At 44.4% G+C, this 21,914-nt stretch overlaps 2 protein-coding genes across 3 annotated transcripts; one reads left to right on the top strand and one right to left on the bottom strand.

The window, feature by feature from the left end:
- Positions 1 to 484: 484 nt before the first annotated feature.
- On the bottom strand, positions 485 to 15,037 carry LOC102236546 (ribonuclease ZC3H12A-like). 2 transcript variants are annotated; one of them, XM_023345044.1, is made up of 7 exons: positions 14,959 to 15,037; positions 12,356 to 12,538; positions 11,451 to 11,851; positions 7,608 to 7,747; positions 2,808 to 3,042; positions 2,629 to 2,729; positions 485 to 2,198 (listed from the first exon to the last, which is right to left on the bottom strand). In XM_023345044.1, the coding sequence occupies exons 3-7, from the start codon at positions 11,825 to 11,827 to the stop codon at positions 1,426 to 1,428; spliced, it is 1,626 nt and encodes a 541-aa protein (XP_023200812.1). In that variant the 5' UTR covers positions 11,828 to 11,851; positions 12,356 to 12,538; positions 14,959 to 15,037; the 3' UTR covers positions 485 to 1,425. The 2 variants fall into 2 exon arrangements, with proteins under 2 accessions (XP_023200812.1, XP_023200813.1); XM_023345045.1 differs by having other exon boundaries at positions 11,451 to 11,848.
- On the top strand, positions 15,010 to 21,837 carry smim13 (small integral membrane protein 13). Its single transcript, XM_023345046.1, has 2 exons — positions 15,010 to 15,365; positions 21,284 to 21,837. Exons 1-2 carry the CDS (start codon positions 15,290 to 15,292, stop codon positions 21,466 to 21,468), a joined length of 261 nt encoding a protein of 86 aa, XP_023200814.1. The 5' UTR covers positions 15,010 to 15,289; the 3' UTR covers positions 21,469 to 21,837.
- The last annotated feature ends 77 nt before the right edge of the window (positions 21,838 to 21,914 follow it).

Genomic DNA, 21,914 nt, shown 5'->3' with positions numbered 1-21,914 from the left:
GTTTGAGTAAAATGAACATTGTTCTTTAATTCCATGAATTACTGACAACATGTTTCTTAATTTTGTTTGTGAGTGTATGTAAATAAGCAGTTAGATTTAGAATATCTTCTCATGGGTCTTAGCCCTGCTGGGGGCTCAGCCCCCCTAAAGGTCAGATCCTAGAATCGCCCCTGCTGCCTAAGATGGCCGAAAGCTAATTGGGAGCTAAATAGTGTGTGTGGTTCATTTGGCTCATTTCCCAAATGCTACCCGCCCTCAAATAACCTCCGAGCAGCGAACAGAAACCAGCCAATGACGCCATCTGGTGTACATTTGGTGAATTGGCCAACATGTAAACCATTCTGACTGAGTTCAAGGCAACAAAACCGCCATGGAGCAAAAGTCAAGAAGAAATAGCAGAAAAAGGTAAAAATGGAAAAATTAAAAACTTTGTTTCAGAGATTTCAAAGCTTTATACAGATGTATAAGTTCAGTCAATGTTAAAGAAAAATATTAAGATGCTGGTTTTTATAACAACCCACTTAGTTTTAAATCCACACAAAGGCAAATGTTCCTTAAAGGTCCTTTATTTTAAAAAATAAAACAAAAACAGGAAAATCAAAAATAATTCCCAGTCAGCAGCAGAGCTGAACCTCATTTAGATTAAGGTGAACCTGTTCCCATGCAGGATTAGCTCAAGCTAACAAGCTAACCTGTCCAGTCTAAACCGGTTCAGATTTCAGATTAAAATCGGATTAAAACGGTTCCAGAATGTTCCAGAGGTGAAGAAACTTTCCTCTTTAACCCAAATATCCACAAGCCGAGACAATCAGAACCTTCCAGAACCTTCCAGATAGATTTTACAAACTGTTGCCATGGTTTCCATCGCAGAGATTCGTCGGAGCTCGGAACCAGCACTGCAGCTCACTACTGCCCCCTCTGGCCAGAGTTAACAATACTTCCACATTTTGGCTCTAAACATGAAAATGATTGAGATTCAATCGACATAAACCCGGTTTAGAGGTCCGTTTCTGTTTGGTCAGAACCTCATGGTTCTGTTCGTCTGGACCGGACCAGTCAGCCTAAAAATAATCAGAGGAATTTTCACATGAATTTATTTTGTAAAAATGGTTATTATGACTGAGGTCAAAGGTCGAGGTGTTTCTGTCTGAATGAGAACATCATGGAGGAAACGGTTCTGGAGGTTCTGACCCGGTAACGCTCTAAATGGGCCGAGCTCAGGCCGAATTAGTTACTTTAATTAAATAAAGATACAATTTGTATCAGATGACCAGCACTGGTTCCCGACCCGGTCTGACCCGACCCGGTTCAACCGGGTCTGACCCGGTCCGGATCCAGAGCGCTGGGATTGTTCCCAGGTGGATACCACGATACCAAAACACACCGACTGATGCTGGTCTGAGGGACGATCCGACCGGACCGGACTCACCTCAGGGATCGGTTCTGACTCTGGAGGGCCAGGATCTCTGCCACCAGAACCTGCGGGTCCAGAACCTGGGGGAACCGGTCCATGGCCGAGTCCACCAGCTGGGCGCTGAAGATGGCCAGGAGCTTCTTCCGGACCACCTCCCTCTGCTCCGGACCCGGTTCTGGACCTGGACCAGTCTCCCAAGTGCCCCGGGCCCCTGCCGGGCCGTGAGCCTCGGGGATCCGTCCGAATGGGTCGGACCAGTACCGGTGCTGGTGGGTTTGGACTCTGCGGTGCTGGAAGTCGAGAGGCTGGCTGTAGGTGGGCCTGCTGAGCGGAACCGGGCCACAGCTGGGGTACCGGGTCGGGCTGCAGTGGGCCGGGTCGGCCGGAACCATCCGGAACGGGCTGTATGAGCAGCAGCTGCAGAACGGTACCGGCCCGGTTCCGTACGGCGCGGCGTACTTCGGGTCGGGGAGACTCCACGGGTTCTGACTGTCTATGGATCCCAGGCCGGAGTCCAGCTGGTCCTGGGAGCCCTGGTTCCGGACGGGTCCGTGGTCCGGTTGCTGGCCCACCTTCTCCTTCCTGGACTGGGACTTCCTGCCAGAGCGGTGTCCGGACTGGACCGGCTCCGGTTTCCTTCCAGAACCGCTGCCATGGGCCAGAGTCAGCTTCCGGGTCAGGTCGTCCACCAGAGACGGGTTTGGGTCCGGAACCGGGCCGGGGTTCTGTTTGAACCGCTCTGGATGGTGGAACTTACATTTGGTCCCGTACGTACATTTCTTCCCTGGAAACAGAAACCAGAAGGTTCTGTCAGGACCGACCCGTCCAGAACCGGGCCTCACAGAACCTCATCAGAACAAATTTATAGTTTATATCCACAAACTAAAACATTTCCTGTGACAGAACCAGTCCGGAACCCAGACCCGGTTCTGCTCTCTAAAGGTTCTACTAGGCCCGGTCAGCGAGACCCGGCTGGATCGGCAGAACCCGGCCAAAACTGGACCCGATTACCTGGAAAGAGAGGCAGAGAGGGACCGGTTCTGATCTGATCGGTTCTGGGTGTTTGGTTCGGTGAAGGTCCGATCTGAACCCGGTAGAACCGGATCAGTGTTCTGGTCTCCTATTGGACCCTGAGCTGACAGAATGTTTCTGCTTCCTGTCTGTGGAGTCTGAGCCTGGAGGACTTCCTGCCGCAGCAGGAAGTGACGTCTCACCGTAGGGACACGGCGGCTTCTTCTGCGTCTTCGGGAACTTCCGGAGGAAGTTCTCCAGGTCGGGTCCGTGTCGGCCCAGCGGGTCGTCTGGCGGCATGAACCTGTCGGGTCGAAGTGAGCCGTCAGCGAAATGGCGGCCGCTCGTTTGTGCGGCGGGAAGCAGAGGGGGCGGGGCTTACTTGTTGTTGACGAAGGAGTACATGAGCAGCCGCTCCTGGATGAAGCGGCGCCACTCGGGCTTGTCGCCCTGCAGGTCGCGGTAAAGGTCGTTGGACACGACGACGCCGTCCGACTCGAAGGCGTGCTTCACGATGAAGCAGTCGTCGTTGCAGACGACGCGTTTCCCTGCGACGCGGCGGGACGGCGTGAACACCAAGATCTTCTTCTTCTCCAGCTCCCGCAGGATGTGCTGATCTGCTCAGAGGGGCAGAACGTTAGCGCTGTTAGCTCGGCTTCCTGCACTGCCACCTGGGGGCGCCGTTTGTAACCATAACACCGAGTCATGCTTTCAAGTGGAGGAAATGGTGAAAATAAAAGTTAAAAACAGGAAAAATATCATGTCAGTCAGTTTCTTTTAACATCAGCTGAAAATTATCAGGACAATAAATCAAAAGTCTTATTAAAAAATATGTTTTCACAATAAATCAATCGATGCGATAAATGATCAACCCTCGTTGGAACCGTGTACAACCCCTGGCAAAAAGTATGGAATCACCAGTCGTGGATGAGCACTCATTCAGACATTTCATGCTGTAAAACAAACTCAGATCAAAAACATGATACAATATTAAGGTCGTTCCAAAGTGCAACTTGTTGGCTTTCAGGAACACTCAAAGAAATGAAGAGAAACTATTGTGGGAGTCAGTGAATGATACTTTTATTGACCAAGCACAGGGAAATAAATATGGAATCACTCAATTCTGAGGAAAAAAGTGTGGAATCACTCAAATTGGAGGTAGAAAAAAAAGGACACACCCAGTCTATTTCCTTTCCCTAAATGGACACCTGCCCCAGATTAGATGTGCCCGTTAGTGTGCAGTTCAAAACACCTGCAGTCATGACACCTTGGAGGGCTGCTGGACGAAGTGGAGTGGTGAGAACCATGGCTCCAACAAGAGAAATGTCCCTTGAAACAAAAGAGAGGATTGTGAAACTTCTTGAAGAAGGTAACCCTTCACGCATGGTTGCTAAAGATGTGGGCTGTTCACAGTCAGCTGTATCCAAGATATGGACCAAATACAAACAGCATGGAATGGTTGTTAAAGCCAAGCGTACTGGTAGACCAAGAAAGACATCAAAGCGTCAAGACAAACAACTTAAGGCCATTTGTCTTGAAAACCGAAAAAGTACAACTAAACAGATGAAGCATAAATGGGAGGAAGTTGGAGTCAATGTATGTGACCGAACCGTAAGAAATCGCCTAAAGGAGATGGGATTTCAATACAGGAAAGCTAAACGAAAACCAGCATTGACACCTAAACATAAAAGAACGAGACTCCAATGGGCTAAGGAGAGGCAATCATGGACTGTGGATGACTGGATGAAAGTTGTCTTCAGTGATGAGTCAAGAATCTGCATTGGACAAGGTGATGATGCTGGAACTTTTGTTTGGTGCCGTTCCAGTGAGATTTATGAAGAGGCCTGCCTGAAGAAAACAACCAAATTTCCACAGTCCTTGATGATATGGGGCTGCATGTCAGGCAAAGGCACTGGGGAGATGACTGTGGTTAATTCTTCTATCAATGCACAAGTTTACATTGACATTTTGGACAGTTTTCTCATCCCTTCAATTGAACAGATGTTTGGTGATGATGAAATAATTTTCCAAGATGACAATGCATCGTGCCATCGGGCAAAAACAGTGAAGGCATTCCTTGAAGAAAGACACATTCAGTCGATGTCATGGCCTGCAAATAGTCCAGATCTCAACCCAATTGAAAACCTGTGGTGGAGATTGAAAAAAATGGTCCACAAGAAGGGTCCAACCAGCAAAGCTGATCTGGCAACTGCTATCAAAGTGAGTTGGCACCAAATTGATGCAGAATACTGTTTGTCACTCATCAAGTCCATGCCTCACAGACTGAAAGCTGTTATAAAAGCCAAAGGTGGTGCAACTAAATACTAGTGATGTATTTTGAATGGTCTTTTGTTTATGCGTTTTTCATGATTCCATACTTTTTTCCTCAGAATTGAGTGATTCCATATTTATTTCCCTGTGCTTGGTCAATAAAAGTATCATTCACTGACTTCCACAATGTTTTCTCTTCATTTCTTTGAGTGTTCCTGAAGGCCAACAAGTTGCACTTTGGAACGACCTTAATATTGTATCATGTTTTTGATCTGAGTTTGTTTTACAGCATGAAATGTCTGAATGAGTGCTCATCCAAGACTGGTGATTCCATACTTTTTGCCAGGGGTTGTAAATCTGTCACAATAAGTAACATAATCAATTAAATCAGAAGACTAAGGAAAATTAAATCTATAATTTCCATTTTCATAAAAAATGTTTGTCTGCAGATCTTCCTACACAGGAGGCGGCCATGTTGGATTTTTGAGTCAACGGTTGGTCAGCATCAACTGCTTCTTCATGCGACCTGCTCCAGTTGGTTTTCCTGACCCTGACCTTTGACCTCTGGGTTTATAGCTGCATTCAGCTGAAGTTATAAACTCAGACAAGCCTTTATAAATCTCCAGTGAAACACTTTGGATCAGAAACCGTCCGGTTCTTCACAGGCGCTGCCGGCGCTTAATGACACTGAAGGAAAGAATTTCAGTTTTCATCTTCACTTCAAGATGAAAACTGTTTTAGAATCCTAAAACTACAACTGCAGGTTCTGGTTCTGGTTCTGGTTCTGACTCTGGTTCTGGTTCTGACTCTGGTTCCGGTTCTGACTCTGGTTCTGGTTCTGACTCTGGTTCTGGTTCCGGCTCTGGTTCTGGTTCTGACTCTGGTTCCGGTTCTGACTCTGGTTCTGGTTCCGGCTCTGGTTCTGGTTCTGACTCTGGTTCCGGCTGCAGGAAGTCTGGCCTGAAGCTGCAGAGGAAAGTTGCTGCTGTTTCTTGTAGAATTGGGTTTTTGTCTGCAGCCTGATGCGACCCGGTTAGTTAAAGTCACTTCCTGCCGCCGCAGCTTATCTGCATGAACATCAGCTCATCTGCGTTTTCCTCCAGATGAAGCTGCAGCACGCGCTCGTGTTTTTGGTGTCAACCAGCGGAAAAAAACAACATTTTATCTTCACGATTTCAGTAAGAAGAAGAGCAGATAAAGCTTTTCAGTGTGGAAAGAAAACGAAGAAGTGACCCGCGGGTTTTTCCCATCAGAGCGTCACAGTTAACCACGTCCTGCTGAAGAACCAAACTAGACTCAGCACCGAGCTTCACTCGCCGCTCCCTCTGCCCACGGAGCCACAAACCCAGTGGTTTCGTTCTGTCAGGACGAAGACTGGGACAGTTTGAAGTTTGGTGAAGTTAAGACGTGAAGAGGGTGATGTCAACGGGTTTCCATGACAACCAGAGTCAACAGTTCAGAGGAGATGCACCAAATATGAGAAAATAATCATGAACTGATGACAGACAGAAGGAGGAACTTCAGGAGGCTAACGTTAGCTTACCTGCGAGTTATTCTGATTTAAAGGTTTTATAAATGGTTTCCATATTTTTTTCCATTTCTGGTGTATTCTTGTTGAAAACGTAAAAATTCCTGATCAGTGTTGGCTACTGCTAGCTAAAATGCTAGCTGTTCTGACTCTGAAGTACTAATCATAAACATTAGTTCTGCTAATGCTAAAACTTAACCAACCTGGTGTTTAGCAGAAGCTAATGCTAACATGTTGACACCCACCATGTGTCAGTAACACGTGCCTCAGACCAGCACAATTCTGCTAAAGCGCTAATACCTGAGCTAATGTTTTTAGCACTTTAGTGTTTTTGCTAATTTTGAAAACGTTTAGCGCATTTAGCTTTTGCTACATTATTCTTTCCAGATAAATTATAAACCGCTCATTTATTTGGATGTTTTATAAACTTCATAGATTTTAAACTGTTTATTGTTGAACTACAGCAATGCATTCTGGGTAGAGAATAATCGTCATTTCCTGCATCACGAGTGGAGAAGTGAGCAGTCCCTCAAAACAATTCATTAATGGGGCGTGCCGTGGTGGCGTAGGGAACAGCACCACCCATGTTTGGAGGCCTTGAGTCCTCGACGCGGCCGTCGTGGGTTTGATTCCCGGACCCGGCGATGTTTGCCGCATGTCTTCCCTTCTCTCCTTTCCCATTTCCTGTCAGCCTGCTTTCATATCAGGGACACTAGAGCCACAAAAAGACCCCCTGGAGGGGTAAAAAAAAATTCATTTATGTAAATATTTACATGTATTTGTTTCGTCTTCAGTGTCGTTTGTTAATGTGTCATATTCTTCTGTATACATCATTTATTTGTTTGTTGTATATTTGGCATTTTTTAAATAAAGTTTCTGAAGAAAGGAAGCAGAACCGCCTCTTAAACAGACTTCAAAATAAGAGCATTAAAACAGAAGTCTAACTAGTTGGAGTCAAAAATCAAAACACATTTGTTGAACTTCGTTCAACTGAAAGTTTATAAAACAGCCAAGAAAATACTTCAGAATTCATCTGGAAAAATTAATTTAGGGGAAGTTTGGTGTATTAAACATTAGCAAAGTTAGCAGACATGCTAAACTAATAATTAGCTCAGCTATTAGCGGATGAGCAGCGTAGAGGAAGTGTTCCTGTATTCTGGTCATGATTCCTCAGCTCTGGTTCTGGAGACGGAAGTTTTAATTTTCAAACTGGTTCTGATCCAGAGGCTCCGTCCTGGGTTTTGCAGCAGTCGTTCTGTGTTGGAAGCTGTTCGCTGAGCGGAGCAGGTTCCACCAGCTGCGGGGCCTCAAGGCGCCCTGCGCCGGGCCGGGCCGGGCCGGGCCGGGCCCCGCAGCGCTGAGCCACACCTGGAGTCCTCCTACCTGCGATGGGGACGTCCGGTCTGGGCTGCTCCTTCCTCCAGGATGGGACGAACACGGTGACGTCGCTGTGGCCCCGGTCCAGGAAGAAGTTGACGGCCAGCTGGATCCCCAGGCAGGAGAAAACTTCCTTGTTGCCATGGCTACAGGAAAACACAGAAACAGGAAAAGAGCCGGTTCAGAACAAAGAGCCCGGTGTTTGCAGCGCAGCATGTTGGTTCTGGTGCTGCACATGCACCAGATCCTACGAGCCTCCAGAACTCAGAGCCAGAACCAGAACATTTATGGCCAGAACCAGAACATTCCTGGACCCGGAGTCGGCCCGATTTGAACTTAACCCAGTGAAATAATCACACTTTCAATAACTGATGAAACTCATCCATAACTAAATTTATCCATCAATAAATTAATGTAACTTCCTCTTCATGTTGAAATCAGATTTCTTTTACTATTTTAATGGCTCCATAGTTTAAGTTGAATCTGATTGGTCGAGCTCCACCTGCAGCAGAGTTAGCCCCGCCCTCTAAACGCCAACATTTATCTTAATTCATTAACTATATGTTTATTGTTCATTTGAATGATTCCACATTAAAGTGAATATTTAATTAGATTTTCATGTTTTGAATCTTGAAACAGGCGGACCTTAAAGTTAAACGTGATTGGACTAGACCACAGGTGTCAAACTCCAGTCACTGTCCTGCAGGTTTTAGATGAGCCACAGCTACAAAACCCTGGAATGAAACGGCTTCATGACCTCCTGGTGTAGATCGGTTCTCCAGAACCTTAATGACCTGATTGTTCTGTTCAGCTGCTGCAGCAGAGGCTCATCTAAACGCTGCAGGGCAGCGGGCCTCCAGGCCTGGAGTTCGGCCCCCCTGGACTGGACTCTTCTTATGGTGACGGTTAGCCAATCAGAAATCAGGGTTAATGTTTGGACTGCTGGTCGGTTCTGGTTCTGGTGAACAGTTCTGGTTCTGGTCTTTATCTTCATCAGGTTGTTCAGATTCATTCTGTTTTGGTTTCCGGATAACGCTCCATTAAGCTCCACAGCATGTCTGACGGGCTTTAACTAGGCCGAAATGTGTAATGACAGATCAGCGACTCGTCCTGCTGAAGTTTAGATCTGAACCCATGAGCGATAAAAATACTGATTTATTACCTGATTATTGATCAGCAGCCACTGCAGCTCTGTAGACTCTGTGTGTGTGTGTGTGTGTGTGTGTGTGTGTGTGTGTGTGTGTGTGTGTGTGTGTGTGTGTGTGTGTGTGTGTGTGTGGCTAATGACTAATGTGACTAATTCAATAATCGATCGATCAGTGTTTTCAGGTCTTTACTGAAACAAATCAAAACTTTATTTTAAATTAAAACGTTTTTCACCTTAAATCTGTTTTTCAGTTTTAGTTTCGTCTCCTATTAATAAACCTTCTGCATCCAGTTATTAATCAGTTAATCAATAATTTGATCCTACACTGTATTGATCGGCTGAGGTTTTCTCATGTTAGATTTTTTCATCCTGTCATTGTATAAATGTTCAAACGTTCACCAACTGAAAGCTCTTATTGCCTTTTAAAATGTTCGTTTTCCTTTAAATAAAAAGCTAATTGTGCTATTTATTTTATTTATTTATTTGCATTTCCAAACATGTCTAATATTTTATACAATATTCTTTATAAAAGTATATGTTAAATGAAACATCCGCTGCATTTGTCCATTTTTACTCTGATTATCAGAATAATTGATTATTACAATAAGTCGACTTGGTGAGAAGGAAGTAATGAACTGGACCGGCGGACCGGATTCCCCTGCTGCTAAATCCATCTAAAACATAAACTCACCAATAATTGAGTGAAATGAATGAAACCCAGACCTGAGTGAAGTCCAGAGGAAACGATCTGGTTCATCAAACCGTTTCTTTCTGCCTCCAAAACAAACAGCTTTCATGTTCAGATTTATGCAAAGCAGAGCTAAATGCTCCCAACCCTCAAAGGTCAGCGCCGTTTGTGACGAGCAGAAATTCAGCCGCTGAAAAAGAGTCCAGAGCTTTTCATGAAGCCCAACATCCAGGATTCATTCAGCCTGAAGCATCAGAAACCAACCGGACCGCACCGGACCGAGTCATGGAAACCAGCAGAGAAAAAGCAAAAAGCTGAAGCAAAGCTTTGTGGACGAATGTTGGGCACTATTAGAGCTCCGTACACTGGAGGGTTTTTACCTCCTGTTGACGTCAGAAAACATCAAACATCTTGAATAAAGGCAGAGAAGCTGCTGCTCTGGGTTATTAATATTCATTATTAACATTGTTTCACTGCTTCATGTTTGGGAAAAACCTGCAGAATACAAAACGATAACTGTCACAATAACCAGCTGAAATCTGTCTGCTTTTATCATTGATCAAATGGGATTTTTGGCCCTGATCAATAATCAATAATCAATAATAATAATAATAATTTTCAGTCCATGCTGAGCAGGTCCAGTTTACATGATCAGAGTAAAGAATAAAAAGTAAAGGTTGTGGAGACTCAGCCCTGAGGAACTCCAGCCTAAATCCAGACCAGTTCCTGACAGCAGATCAGAGTTTATGTAACCATGTGATCATTCTGATAATCAGACATCTGGATGTTTGGAGCAGCAGCTCGGCCAGCGGATCCTTTCTGTTTCAGGAGAATCGTCTCCGTCTCCTCCTGGGCGTTCGTCCGGGCCGGTTCCTGCCGCCGGGCCGGTTCCTGCCGCCGGGCCGGTTCCTGCCGCGCTCCGAACACGCACACATCAGATTTGCATAAAGCAGAAGACGCCGCGGCGTGTCAGAGCCTGCATGGAGAGGCGGAGATTCAAAGTGCCGAGGCTGAGCAGAGTTCAGGTTACCATCTCTTTAAGAAGCCCAGCTTCTACGGAGAGCTGAAGCTTTTGAATCGAAGCCGATGACCTCTGACCTGCAGCCTCCAGGCGGAGGCTGATTGGCTCTCTGACTCATCAGGAAACAACCCGGGTCCAAACCAGACGGGCTGCAGAACACTGGACCAGAACCAGAACCAGATCCAGAACCTTGTTCTGGTTCTGTGTCTGCAGTGAAAACTTCACACGGTTCTGTAGATACGTTCTCACCAACTGTCCCAGTTTCTCTCTGTGACGCTGCAGAGTTCAGGAGATCTAGAACCTGATCAGAACCTCACCAGAACCTGATCATGAAGTTCAGGAGGAAATGGCTCTACCAGCTGCTTCTGCCCAGAAAGTTTGTAAATTGAAATTATGAAAATAAATTTGCTGAACGAAACACAAAGATTTAAAAATAAACTCAGTTTTCAGTAAAACGTTTTTTCCAGCCGGTTTGAATCTGATCGGGTCAGAACCGCTGGGCCCGATTAGATCTGAGCAGATTCAGGTCTTAGAATGGCCTAGTCAAAGTCAGAGTACTGAAACCTGCAGCCACAGAGGGGCTAAATGCAGCTGCAGGCCACACTTTTCAGATTCCTACTAGTGAGTTTGGATATGCAGGGCGTGAAAACTTTTACAGGTTCTGGAAGTTTCCTCCAGAACCTTTTGACTTATTAATAAAAACAGCCAGAACCAGAACCGGGTCAGAACCAGAGCTGGACCAGAACCAGAACTGGACCAGAACCGAGTCAGAACCAGAACCAGAGCTGGACCAGAACTGAGTCAGAACCAGAACTAGGTGCAATAATCCAAATCTTCATATTTAGATTAAAGGAGGAAAAGTTTCTGATTTTCATAAAGACGAAACATGAGGAGATGAATGAATGAATGAATGAATGAATGAAGTTCATTCGTTCATTCAGTACTAATGAACTACAGAGTGAACTCCCTGACCTCTGACCTCCTGGCTCTCACCTCATGGCAACGTTGCTGCCGTCGATCACCACGGCCCTCAGGGCGTCTCCGTCCTCCTGGTTCCGGTTCTGGTTCCGGGTCGGCGGGTCGGGGACGGGGACCAGCAGCTCGGGGCCTGGGGCCTCGGGGTCGCCTCGCGGCACCAGGACCGACACGGCGGTCCGCGGGCCGGCTCCGACCCGGACCAGCTCTCCCAGAACCTTGTCGGTGTCGGCACCGAACTTCCTCTGGACGGCCCGGACCTGAGCCGTGGAGAAGCCCAGCTTATGGAAGAAGTCCAGCTGGGGGTCAGAGGTCATCGTCCCCTCGTCCGGCTGCGTGGCGCTGGTTCTGCTCCACGGCTCGGCAGCTGGAACTGGACCCGCATCGGCTTTCATATCAGAACCGTCATGGCCGACCTGCTGGAAAACAGCTGGTCAGGGTCGGAGGTCAGAGGTCAGGGGTCAATCTGAGGAAGCAAAACGTCTGTAACGCTTCATATCTAGTTATTAATGATTATAATCTGATCAGCGATTACTGAAGAATAAACTAATTATCAATATTAATCATGACTTTGATTCTAATTAATGTTAAATAATTAAACTCAGTTTTAATATTTATTCTGATTTTTTTGATTTCCTGATAAACTAAAAGGTTTCACACGTTTTAACTTCTAATACTTTAATTATTATTATTATTATTATTATTATTATTATTATTATTATTATTATTATTATTATTATTAATATTCAGTTTCATTTTTCCTGCTCATTCGTGACTCCACTTTAACTTTCCTGAGGAGTTTCTGGATCTAAAAGTCTCACGAGCTGCCAGCAGTAAAGGTTCCGGTCCAGTTCCGGACAAAAAGCGGATAGAAAGTCTCGGTACCGAACCGGACCGGGCCGAACCCGCCGCCTCCAGCTCACCTGCTCCTCAGGTGTGTCTGTCCCTCCAGGTCCGCGTCTCTGTCAGATCTGGAGGAACGCGGAAGGAGAGCCGCTCTTCTTCTGCGCTGCGCAGCAACAGGCGGGGGTCACGTGACGCAGGGGCGGAGCCACAGAAAGCTCCACGGGACGTCTGGGGGCCCCTCCCTGTCTGGGGGCCGCTGCCTTAAAACGGAGGAAAAAATAGTTTAGAGCCACAAAAACTACCAGAAACTTTCAAAGTTCTTTTTATTTACTGAACATGAAGAAAATCACAAAACAAACTAACATGGTCAGATATGCTCCTGAAATATTATTAGAAAACAGGTTTGAAAACACATTAATAAACCTAATAATAATAATAATAAACATAATAATATTAATAAACATAATAATAATAAACATAATAATATTAATAAACATAATAATAATAAACATAATATTTGCAGTTTCCTAAATAAAGAAGTCATAAGCTGGACGCTCTCCGTCTTTCTCATTGAGTCCACTTCATGATGAAAACGACAAAAAAAGGACTGGATCCTCTTAATATAGTTGATTGGTTTACTTCAGAAATAAACAAAAAACGGTAGAAAGGTTAACGTTCCACGAAAAATAAGGAGAAACATGAAAATTTAAAAAGAAAGAGAGTGAGGTCAAAAAACTGTGTGGCTCCACTCCAACTGCCCAACTGACCCTAAAATCCTGGACTCCAATTAGATATGCAAATTTTCAAGACGTTAGTGTAGTCAAATATAGTAAGTTACTATGCAATAGATTTAACTAGTTATCATTTTTATCCAAATAAACAAATTATGGTAAGAAATATGAATATAACTTATCCTAAAGTCTGAATGAACAAAAACTGAATTTAGGCTTCTACAATATTAATAAACATAATAATAATAAACATAATAATACTAATAATAATACTAATAATAATAATAATAATAACAATAATAATAATAATAATGATGATGATGTTCTGTACCAGATTACAGTATAATCTAATTTGTATCTGAATTCCCTTCATAATGTTTGACTTTCTGTAATTTCTGTAGTTTCATTATTGGTAACCATGACGACAGTTTCTCTGTGTTTTTCTGTGATTCTTGCTGTTGATTCATCTGATTGAATCTTTGCTGAAAATCTTCGGAGAAACAGAATCAACGAGTTTTTCTCTGGAACTTCCTGTTTGCAGGTTACTGGGATTCGCTGAGCTGGAGGAGAAAATTCATCAGATCAATGTGTTCCGATCAGAACCGATCCGAACCGATCCGATCGTCTGGTTCCAGACTCAGACTGGTTCCCCATTCAGGTTCCAGTAAACAGGTTGCACAACTCACATTCAGCCTGCAGCAGAATTTCACTGCAATATGCAAATTGTGCTGCAGCAGTTGCTGAAACGTGAGCGACGGGAAGCAGAACGAGACGCAGCAGAACGAGACGCAGCAGAACGAGACGCAGCAGAACGAGACGCAGGTCAGATCCAACTGATCAGAAAAGATTCACAACACAAACATCTGAAGTGAATCCTCAGGCTCACCAGCCTCCCTCATAAAACCACATTCATGTTTCAGCAGATTGAAAATGAAAAGAAAAATCTCTGAGGGCTTCCAGTAATGATAAAAGAATATTACATAAAATAACTCTAAAGCTTTGGGTTCTGTCTGGTGAAATGAATCAGCTGGAAACTGAATGCTGATAAATATTAAAACTGCTGATCAAACATGGAGGAGAAAGAACCAGGCAGGCAGTTTATGTCGTATGGAAAACTCTTCTGTGATTTATGGGATCAGTTTCAGATCGACAGTCATAACAAAATCAATCTTCTGTATGATCTCAGTCAAACCACCATGAAGCTTCTGCTGCAGACCTGAACCTCCGTTAGAGTCCAGCAGGAACCTCCAGCGGTACCTGCCGGGCCTGCCGGGCCGTCCGCTCCGACTCGCCCTCTATTGATATTAATATTTGGATCACATGTAGCCTCCGCTTTCTAGAACCTTCTGGGGGCGCACCTGCCTCCATATTCCTTAACAGCTGTAAAATAATTGTTTACTATCAAAGGCAGGAACTATGGAGAACTGATACTGCCAGAATTGATAATAAATAAATAAGTAAGCAGACAGATAAATATTATTTTGTTTTTTGTCAAAGCAGACCTCTGAGGTGTGTTATTGTATTCTCTCTATGCTTCTTTCTGGCCTGTTCTCCTATCTTCTTCCTTCCTTTTTAACCTTTTCCCTCCTTTCTCCTTTTCTTTTTATTTACGTGTCATTACATATGAAATGAACCCAAAGCAATTTCCAATAAAGAAGAAAAACTGTGATTAAATAATTAAGAAAACAAGGAAATAAAAATTGCAATTAATTAATTTGGAAATAAATTTAAAAATCATTAGAAAATAAAAAAATGACATCAAATAAATAAATCAATAAGTAAAACTGTAACTGAATAATGAGCAAAAATAGGGAGTATAATTGAAAATCAGTTAATTAATTTGGTAATAAATATATTGTAATTGTTTATTTCTTCACTTTTTTTTAAATTGGTAGTTATGGCAGGATCAGTTCTCCATAGCATGAGTAAGAATGATGTAACTACAGTACCCAGAAATCAGCGGGAAGCTGCGCAGCCTCAGTTGACCTCTGCTGGTGTTGTTGTCTAACCGGGTCACAGTTCTGCTCCGTGTCTCTGAATAAAGTTCGGGATCCAGACCCAGCAGCGGAGCGTGGGCCTGCTGAGACAGCCGGAACCGGTTCGTGTTCGCCCATGGTCCTCCTGGTCCGGTCCGGACCGTCTGCGAGGCGAGGCTGAGCTATTCAGCGGGCTAACAAACCCACAGGCCGGCGTGGAGAGTGAGATGACCCGCTGCTGGCGCTCCAGCCCGGGGTCAGCTGAGTGAGAGGGCCGCCGCCGGAGCGCCGAACCCCCGCAGACATGTGGCAGAGCCTCGGCCTCACCCTGCTGGTCATCGTGGCCACGCTGCTCTGCGTGCTGCTCTTCATGCTGTTCGGTGAGCTCACTCTCAGAACGGGCCGGAACCGAACCCGAACCCCGCAGAAATGTCGGACCGGAGGCTGACCAACATGGCTGCTGCTTCCGCTTCTCTGATCCGTAAAGCTTGAAATGAGAAGAGAGGCAACAGGAGTTAGCGGAGCCTGGTTCTGGTTCTGGTTCTGGTTCTGATTCTAATTCTGATTCTGATTCTGATTCTAATTCTGGTTCTGGTCCTGGTCCTGGTTCTGGTCCTGGTTCTGGTTCTGATTCTAATTCTGGTCCTGATTCTGATTCTAATTCTGGTTCTGGTTCTGGTCCTGATTCTGATTCTGGTTCTGATTCTAATTCTGGTTCTGGTCCTGATTCTGATTCTGATTCTGGTTCTGGTTCTGGTTCTGAAAAAGCTCCAGAAACTAGAACATCTTTTCTCAGATCCATCACGCAGAGATTGAATGTTTCAGACTTTATTTATCAATCAATCAATCAATCACATTTTATTAGTATAGCACATTTCAGCAGCAAGGCATTTCAAAGTGCTTTACATCATTACAAACACAGAAACACAAAGCAACATAGAATCAATCATTAAGTCAAGTTACATCAATAAATTTGTAATTGATTACATTTCAAATACAATCCTAAACAGGTGGGTTTTTAGTCGAGAGTTAAAGGAAGTCAGTGTTTCAGCTGTTTTACAGTTTTCTGGAAGTTTGTTCCAGATTTGTGGTGCATAGATGCTGAAAGCTGCTTCTCCTCGTTTGGTTCTGGTTCTGGGGATGCAGAGCAGAACCAGAACCAGAACCTGAGAGGTCTGGAAGGTTGATACAACAACAGCAGATCTTTAATGTATTGTGGTGCTAAGCCGTTCAGTGATTTATAAACTAACAACAGTATTTTAAAGTCTATTCTCTGAGCTACAGGGAGCCAGTGGAGGGACTTTAAAACTGGTGTTATGTGCTCTATCTTCCTGGTTTTAGTCAGAACGCCAGCAGCAGCATCTGGATCAGCTGCAGCTGTTTGATTGATTTGTTGGACAGACCTGTGAAGACGCTGTTGCAATAATCAATACGACTGAAGATGAAGGCATGGATGAGTTTCTCTAGATCTGGCTGAGACATTAGTCCTTTAATCCTGGAAATGTTCTTCAGGTGATAGAAGGCCGACTTTGTAACTGTCTTTATGTGGCTCTGGAGGTTCAGGTCAGAGTCCATCACTACTCCCAGGTTTTAGCCTGATCACTGGTTTTAGTTGTAATAACTGAAGCTGTGCATTGACTCTAGATCTATAGCTCTAGATCTATAGCTCTAGATCTATAACTCTAGATCTATAGCTCTAGATCTATAACTCTAGATCTATAGCTCTAGATCTATAATTCTAGATCTATAACTAGATCTATGACTCTAGATCTATAACTAGATCTATGACTCTAGATCTATGACTCTAGATCTATAGCTCTAGATCTATAACTCTAGATCTATGACTCTAGATCTATAACTCTAGATCTGTAACTCTAGATCTATAACTCTAGATATATAACTCTAGATCTATGACTCTAGATCTATAACTCTAGATCTGTAACTCTAGATTGTTCCTCTTTAGGTCCAAAAATAATAACTTCAGTTTTGTTTCTGTTCAGCTGGAGAAAGTTTTGGCACATCCACACATTTATCTGTTCTAAGCTTCTGTTCAGTGATTGGATGGGGTCAAAGGTCACCTGGTGACATCGTAATGTAGAGCTGTGTGTCATCTGCATAGTTATGGTAGCTAATATTATTTCCTGTTATAACCTGAGCTAGTGGGAGCATATAAATATTGAATAAAAGGGGTCCTAGGATTGAACCTTGGGGTACCCCACATGTGACCTTTGACCTCTTTGATGAAAAGTTTTCAATTGAAACAAAGAAATCCCTGTTCTTTATGTAGGATTCAAACCAGTTAAGCACTGGACCGGAGAGTCCGACCCAACTCTCCAGTCGACTCAGTAATATGTCATGGTCAACACTGAGGTCCAACAGAACCAGCACCGTGGTTCTGCCACAGTCCGTATTTATATGGATGTCATTGAACACTTTGACTAGGCCAGTCTCTGTGCTGTGGTAACCATGGAAACCAGACTGGAAGGAGTCAAAGCGGTTGGTTATAGTTAGGAAGCTAGTTAATTGTTTAAACAGCTTTTTCAATAACTTTGCTGATGAATGGGAGGTCAGAGGTCAGAGGTCGGCCTGTAATTCTGCATTAGTGATTTGTCCAGATTGTTCTTTTTTATAAGTGGTTTGATTACTGCTGTTTTCAGAGCCTGGGGGAAAACGCCTGATGAGAGCGATGAGTTACTATCTGGATCAGATCAGCAGCAATAACAGGCAGGACTTTCTTAAAGAAATGTTCTAGAGTTATAGATCTAGGACATCCAGACAGCAGGAACTTGAGCTTATTGACTTATAATTTCCTGTAGGGTTTTATAATTAACTAGTTGAAATTGGGTCATTTTTCCTGTATTTGTTTTGTTTGGGCTCAGCATTGGTTCTGACTTTATAGTGGATGTTCAGATTAATAATCTGATTTTATTAATTTTCTAATTCACAACCTTCATTTTAATGGAATCAATAATATCTGAGACTTTAGACTGAAAATCTTTTACCAACTTATCTACATCATTACAGCTTAAGGGTGAGGAAGAAGAGTAGATTAGATTAAAAGTTTCTGCTGTGTTTTCAGTGAGAGAACGTTTTGTGATGGTTGCTGTTTGTCCAAGTGGGTTAAAAGATAAAGAACTTTCAAAGATAACAGGAAGTGATGCGACAGGCGACATCAGTTACAGAGACATTGGAAATATTCACAGCCTTACTGATAACCAGGTCCAGTGTGTGTCCTTGAGTGTGTGTTGCTTGTTTGACATGTTGTGTTAAACCAAAAGTCTCTAAAATATTAGCGAGCTTTTTTGCCCCTCTGTCTTGGGGGTTGTCAACATGAATGTCGAAATCACAGACAATTATTAAACAATCATAATCAATACATATAAGAGATAGAAGTTCATTCAAGTCAGTAAAGAAATTTTCCACAAAAGTTGGAGTTTTGTATAAAGTTACAGTCAAAGTTCGTTTGTGGGCGTGCCGTGGTGGCGTAGGGCGTAGGGCGACCCGTATTTGGAGGCCTTGAGTCCTCGACGCGGCCGTCGCGGGTTCGACTCCCGGACCCGACGACATTTGCCGCATGTCTTCCCCCCTCTCCTTCCCCGTTTCCTGTCAGCCTACTATCACATAAGGGACACTAGAGCCCACAAAAATACCCCCTGGAGGGGTAAAAAAAAAAATGTAAAAAAAAAAATAAATAAAAAAAAAAAGTAAAAAAAAAAAAAAAGTTGGTTTGTGGCCTTTAACCTCAATTCCAAGATACTCAAAGAGGTGAAGAGACCCAAAGAGATTTTACTACAATTTATGGTATTCTTAAATATTGAAGCCACGCCTCCTCCTTTTTTATGTTTTCTATTCTCACTGAAGAAATTGTAGTTAGGAGGCGCAGATTCAATTAGTACGATCGATTCATTATTATCATTCAACCATGTTTCTGTCAGGAACATAACATGGATATTATGCTCAGTGATGAAATCATTAATTAATGGAGCTTTAGCACAGAGAGATCTGGGATTTAAAAGAGTTTAAGTGACTTGGAGGCCAAGAGTTCTTCAGTCTGAGGTTCCTTTAGGCAGGGGAACAGTCTGATGTTTGAATTAGGTCCCCTGTATTTTATGTTTCTGTTTCTTGTAAATTTTCTTGTAGTGATCCGGACAGGTAATGTCCTGTTCTGCAGTGCCGAGGGGCCAGACACATTCTGGAGCAAGAAGGGCGTAAGGATAAAGTCTGGACCCGACCTCAGACCTCAGAGACGCAGAGTGATGGATCCTCTGGGACGTTAGAGTCAGGTGGCTTAAATGAAGTGAGGTCTGCTACGTGAGCGCTAAGGAGAGACGTCCCAAGTACAACCTGTTGATTCATTCCATCTGTAAATTTAAGAAACTCTGGTCCAGAAGACATTTCTCCATGTGTATCTTGTGAATCCTGTGAATAAGTGGGTGAGCAGAGAGGGAGGGGAGAAGGAGGAAGGGAACTAGTTGCTCCGCCTCCAGTCGATGTTATATCAGCTGTTTTTGCCTGATAAGCCGACGGTTCCTTCCTAGTCAGAAATCCTTGAGCCTGTTCTTCTGAAGCGATGATCACGTTGCTGTCCTTGTTGATAAAATTAAAAAGATTTGCAGTGAGCAACTTTATCCCATGTTTATTAAGATTGCGTCCGCCTCTTCCAAAGAGGTGATGCGCTGCCAATAGATCCAGAGGTTATCGATGAAGGTCACTGAGCTGGCAGAGCAGCTTTTAATCAGCCATTTGTTTATCATGTCCAGCCTGGAGTGTTTTTCGTCTCCCCATTGAGGTGATGGAATTGGACCACTGAGAAATAACTTTATTTTTAACTTTCCCATAGTTTTCAGAAGGATATTAAAGTCCTTTTTCAGAATCTCAGATTTCTGCTTTGCCACATCGTTGGCTCCAACATGCACAACTAAAGACTCAATATCTGGCTGGTCAGCGGTTAGTGAAAGAACTTTACGAGATAAATCAGATACAGTGTCACCAGGAAAAGAAATCACTCTCGTTTTCTTGGGATTGCAAACGTGACTGATTCCATTTACTGCCTCATCTCCAACAATGAGCACTTTTGGGATACCTTTCGTTTCCCTGGTAGCCGCTTTGTCCTTTGGGGCTTTGGGGGGTGGATGTGTTGGTCTTGCCTCATTGTTGATGTTTGAAGGCGAGGTTTCACTCAGAGGCTCAGGCTGGAGTACAGAAAATCTGTTTTTCAGTGGGATTCCCACAGAGTCAGAATGTTTTGAGGCCCGGGCTGGTCGCTCTGTCCTTGGGAGCGGGGTCGGTGGAACCGTTTTGGTTGCAGCTGCTTGTTTGTTTTTCTTTGGTGGAGCAGGTGTTGAGGTTGAAGGTGGGTTTCGGCTCAGAGCCGGCCACGCTGATTCGTCCAGGTGAGGGGTTCTCCCTGTCAGTCGCCTCATTGGATCTGCGGTGTGAGACTTTTGCTTCGGCTTGGCACCCAGAGCGTTCCAGGGTGAGCTGCTTGATGCGAGGCCTACAACCTCTCCGTTGATTTGAGGAAGAGTTGTCTGATTTCCACAGTTAGCGTTGATTTCAAAGTTCACCTCCAGCTGTTTAATCTTCATTTCTATAGACTGAAGTCGGTGTATAATACTGCTAATGTCCTTGGGGTCGGCCGGAGGCCTTTTGTCCTGGTTCAACTTGGAGATGAAGTTGGTAAAGTAAGGTAAAAATAAAAGTAAGAAAATCCCCCAGTCCTTAGGTTTGTAGTAATCCAGTTATGATGTTGAAAATTTATGTGGTTCTGATGGTTCTGGTTCACAGAGAATTAAACCCACAAGTCCAGAACCTCAGAATATTGGACCAGATCAATAAACAGGACAAAACCCAGTGGACCAGAACCAGCAGATAACCCAGGTCACTCTTCAGGTTCTGGATCTCCAGATGAAATGAAAACTTTATTCTGAAAGAGACTTTGGACCTCTGAGTAACTGTCCGGTCTGGTTCTGGTTCCAGTTCTGAAGCGGTTCGGTTTGTTTCTCTGTTTGGTTAAAAGTTTCTAACTCATTTGGTTTCATCAAGTTGTTGCTGTGTGGCGACGGTAGAGAGGAAAAGTCCAACAGAACCAGAACCAGAACCTGGTCCATCACTGATTTTAGTCAATGTTCAGAATACTTTAATACTTCAAAAGCTGATGAACAGGAACGGTTCCGACCCAGATTAGTCCCGTACCGGGCATCAGATTGGGTCCAGCTGATGTCAGGAGGTGAACTAAAGGTTCTGGTTCTGGACGGATCGGGTCTCTGAATTCACGGTTCGCTCTCTTCCTCCTCAGGTTGGTACGTCGTCTGGCAGCTCTTCCTGTCCAAGTTCAAGTTCCTGCGGGAACTGGTCGGCGACGCCGGAACGCCGCAGGCCGAGACGCGGCCGTCAGAACCCCAACACCCGGCCGGCGCCCCGACCAGAACCAGGAACCGGACCGCACGCCAACGAGTCTCCTTCCCAGAGAGCAACTCGTAGCGGGTCGTCGCTCCTCACAGGACGGTTTACAGGAACCAGCCGGTCCAAGGGAGGTCCTGTGAGGACGGTCCGGTCCGGTCCGGTCCGGATCATCCAGCTGCCAGCGAGGGGGCGGGGCTTCTTAGTGTAGATGACCTCCATGACCTCAAACTGCTAATCAGTTAATGGACGACATGGACGTGTCCAACATCATGCTGTTAGAAACCTTCAGGAAGTCACATGGTCTCTTCTGTATCCAATCAGCTGCTGCCAGCTGACCTCATCAGTATTTCATCACTTCCTGTGGCTTTTAATCAGCTTGTGGGAGGGCTCTTTATTAAGATGAAACTTCTTTAGCTTAAAGTAAATAAATTAATGCCAAACAGGAAATGATGTCAGTCTTTTGTGGAAAAGTTCCTCCAAACAATGTCAACACGCCCCCCAGTGGATATTAGCAGCATTACATG

This window comes from Xiphophorus maculatus, chromosome 13, assembly GCF_002775205.1.
Source record: "Xiphophorus maculatus strain JP 163 A chromosome 13, X_maculatus-5.0-male, whole genome shotgun sequence".
Taxonomy (NCBI): domain Eukaryota; kingdom Metazoa; phylum Chordata; class Actinopteri; order Cyprinodontiformes; family Poeciliidae; genus Xiphophorus; species Xiphophorus maculatus.
The sequence above is the reverse complement of the archived record's forward strand: the minus strand, read 5'-3'. Positions and strand labels throughout refer to the sequence as shown.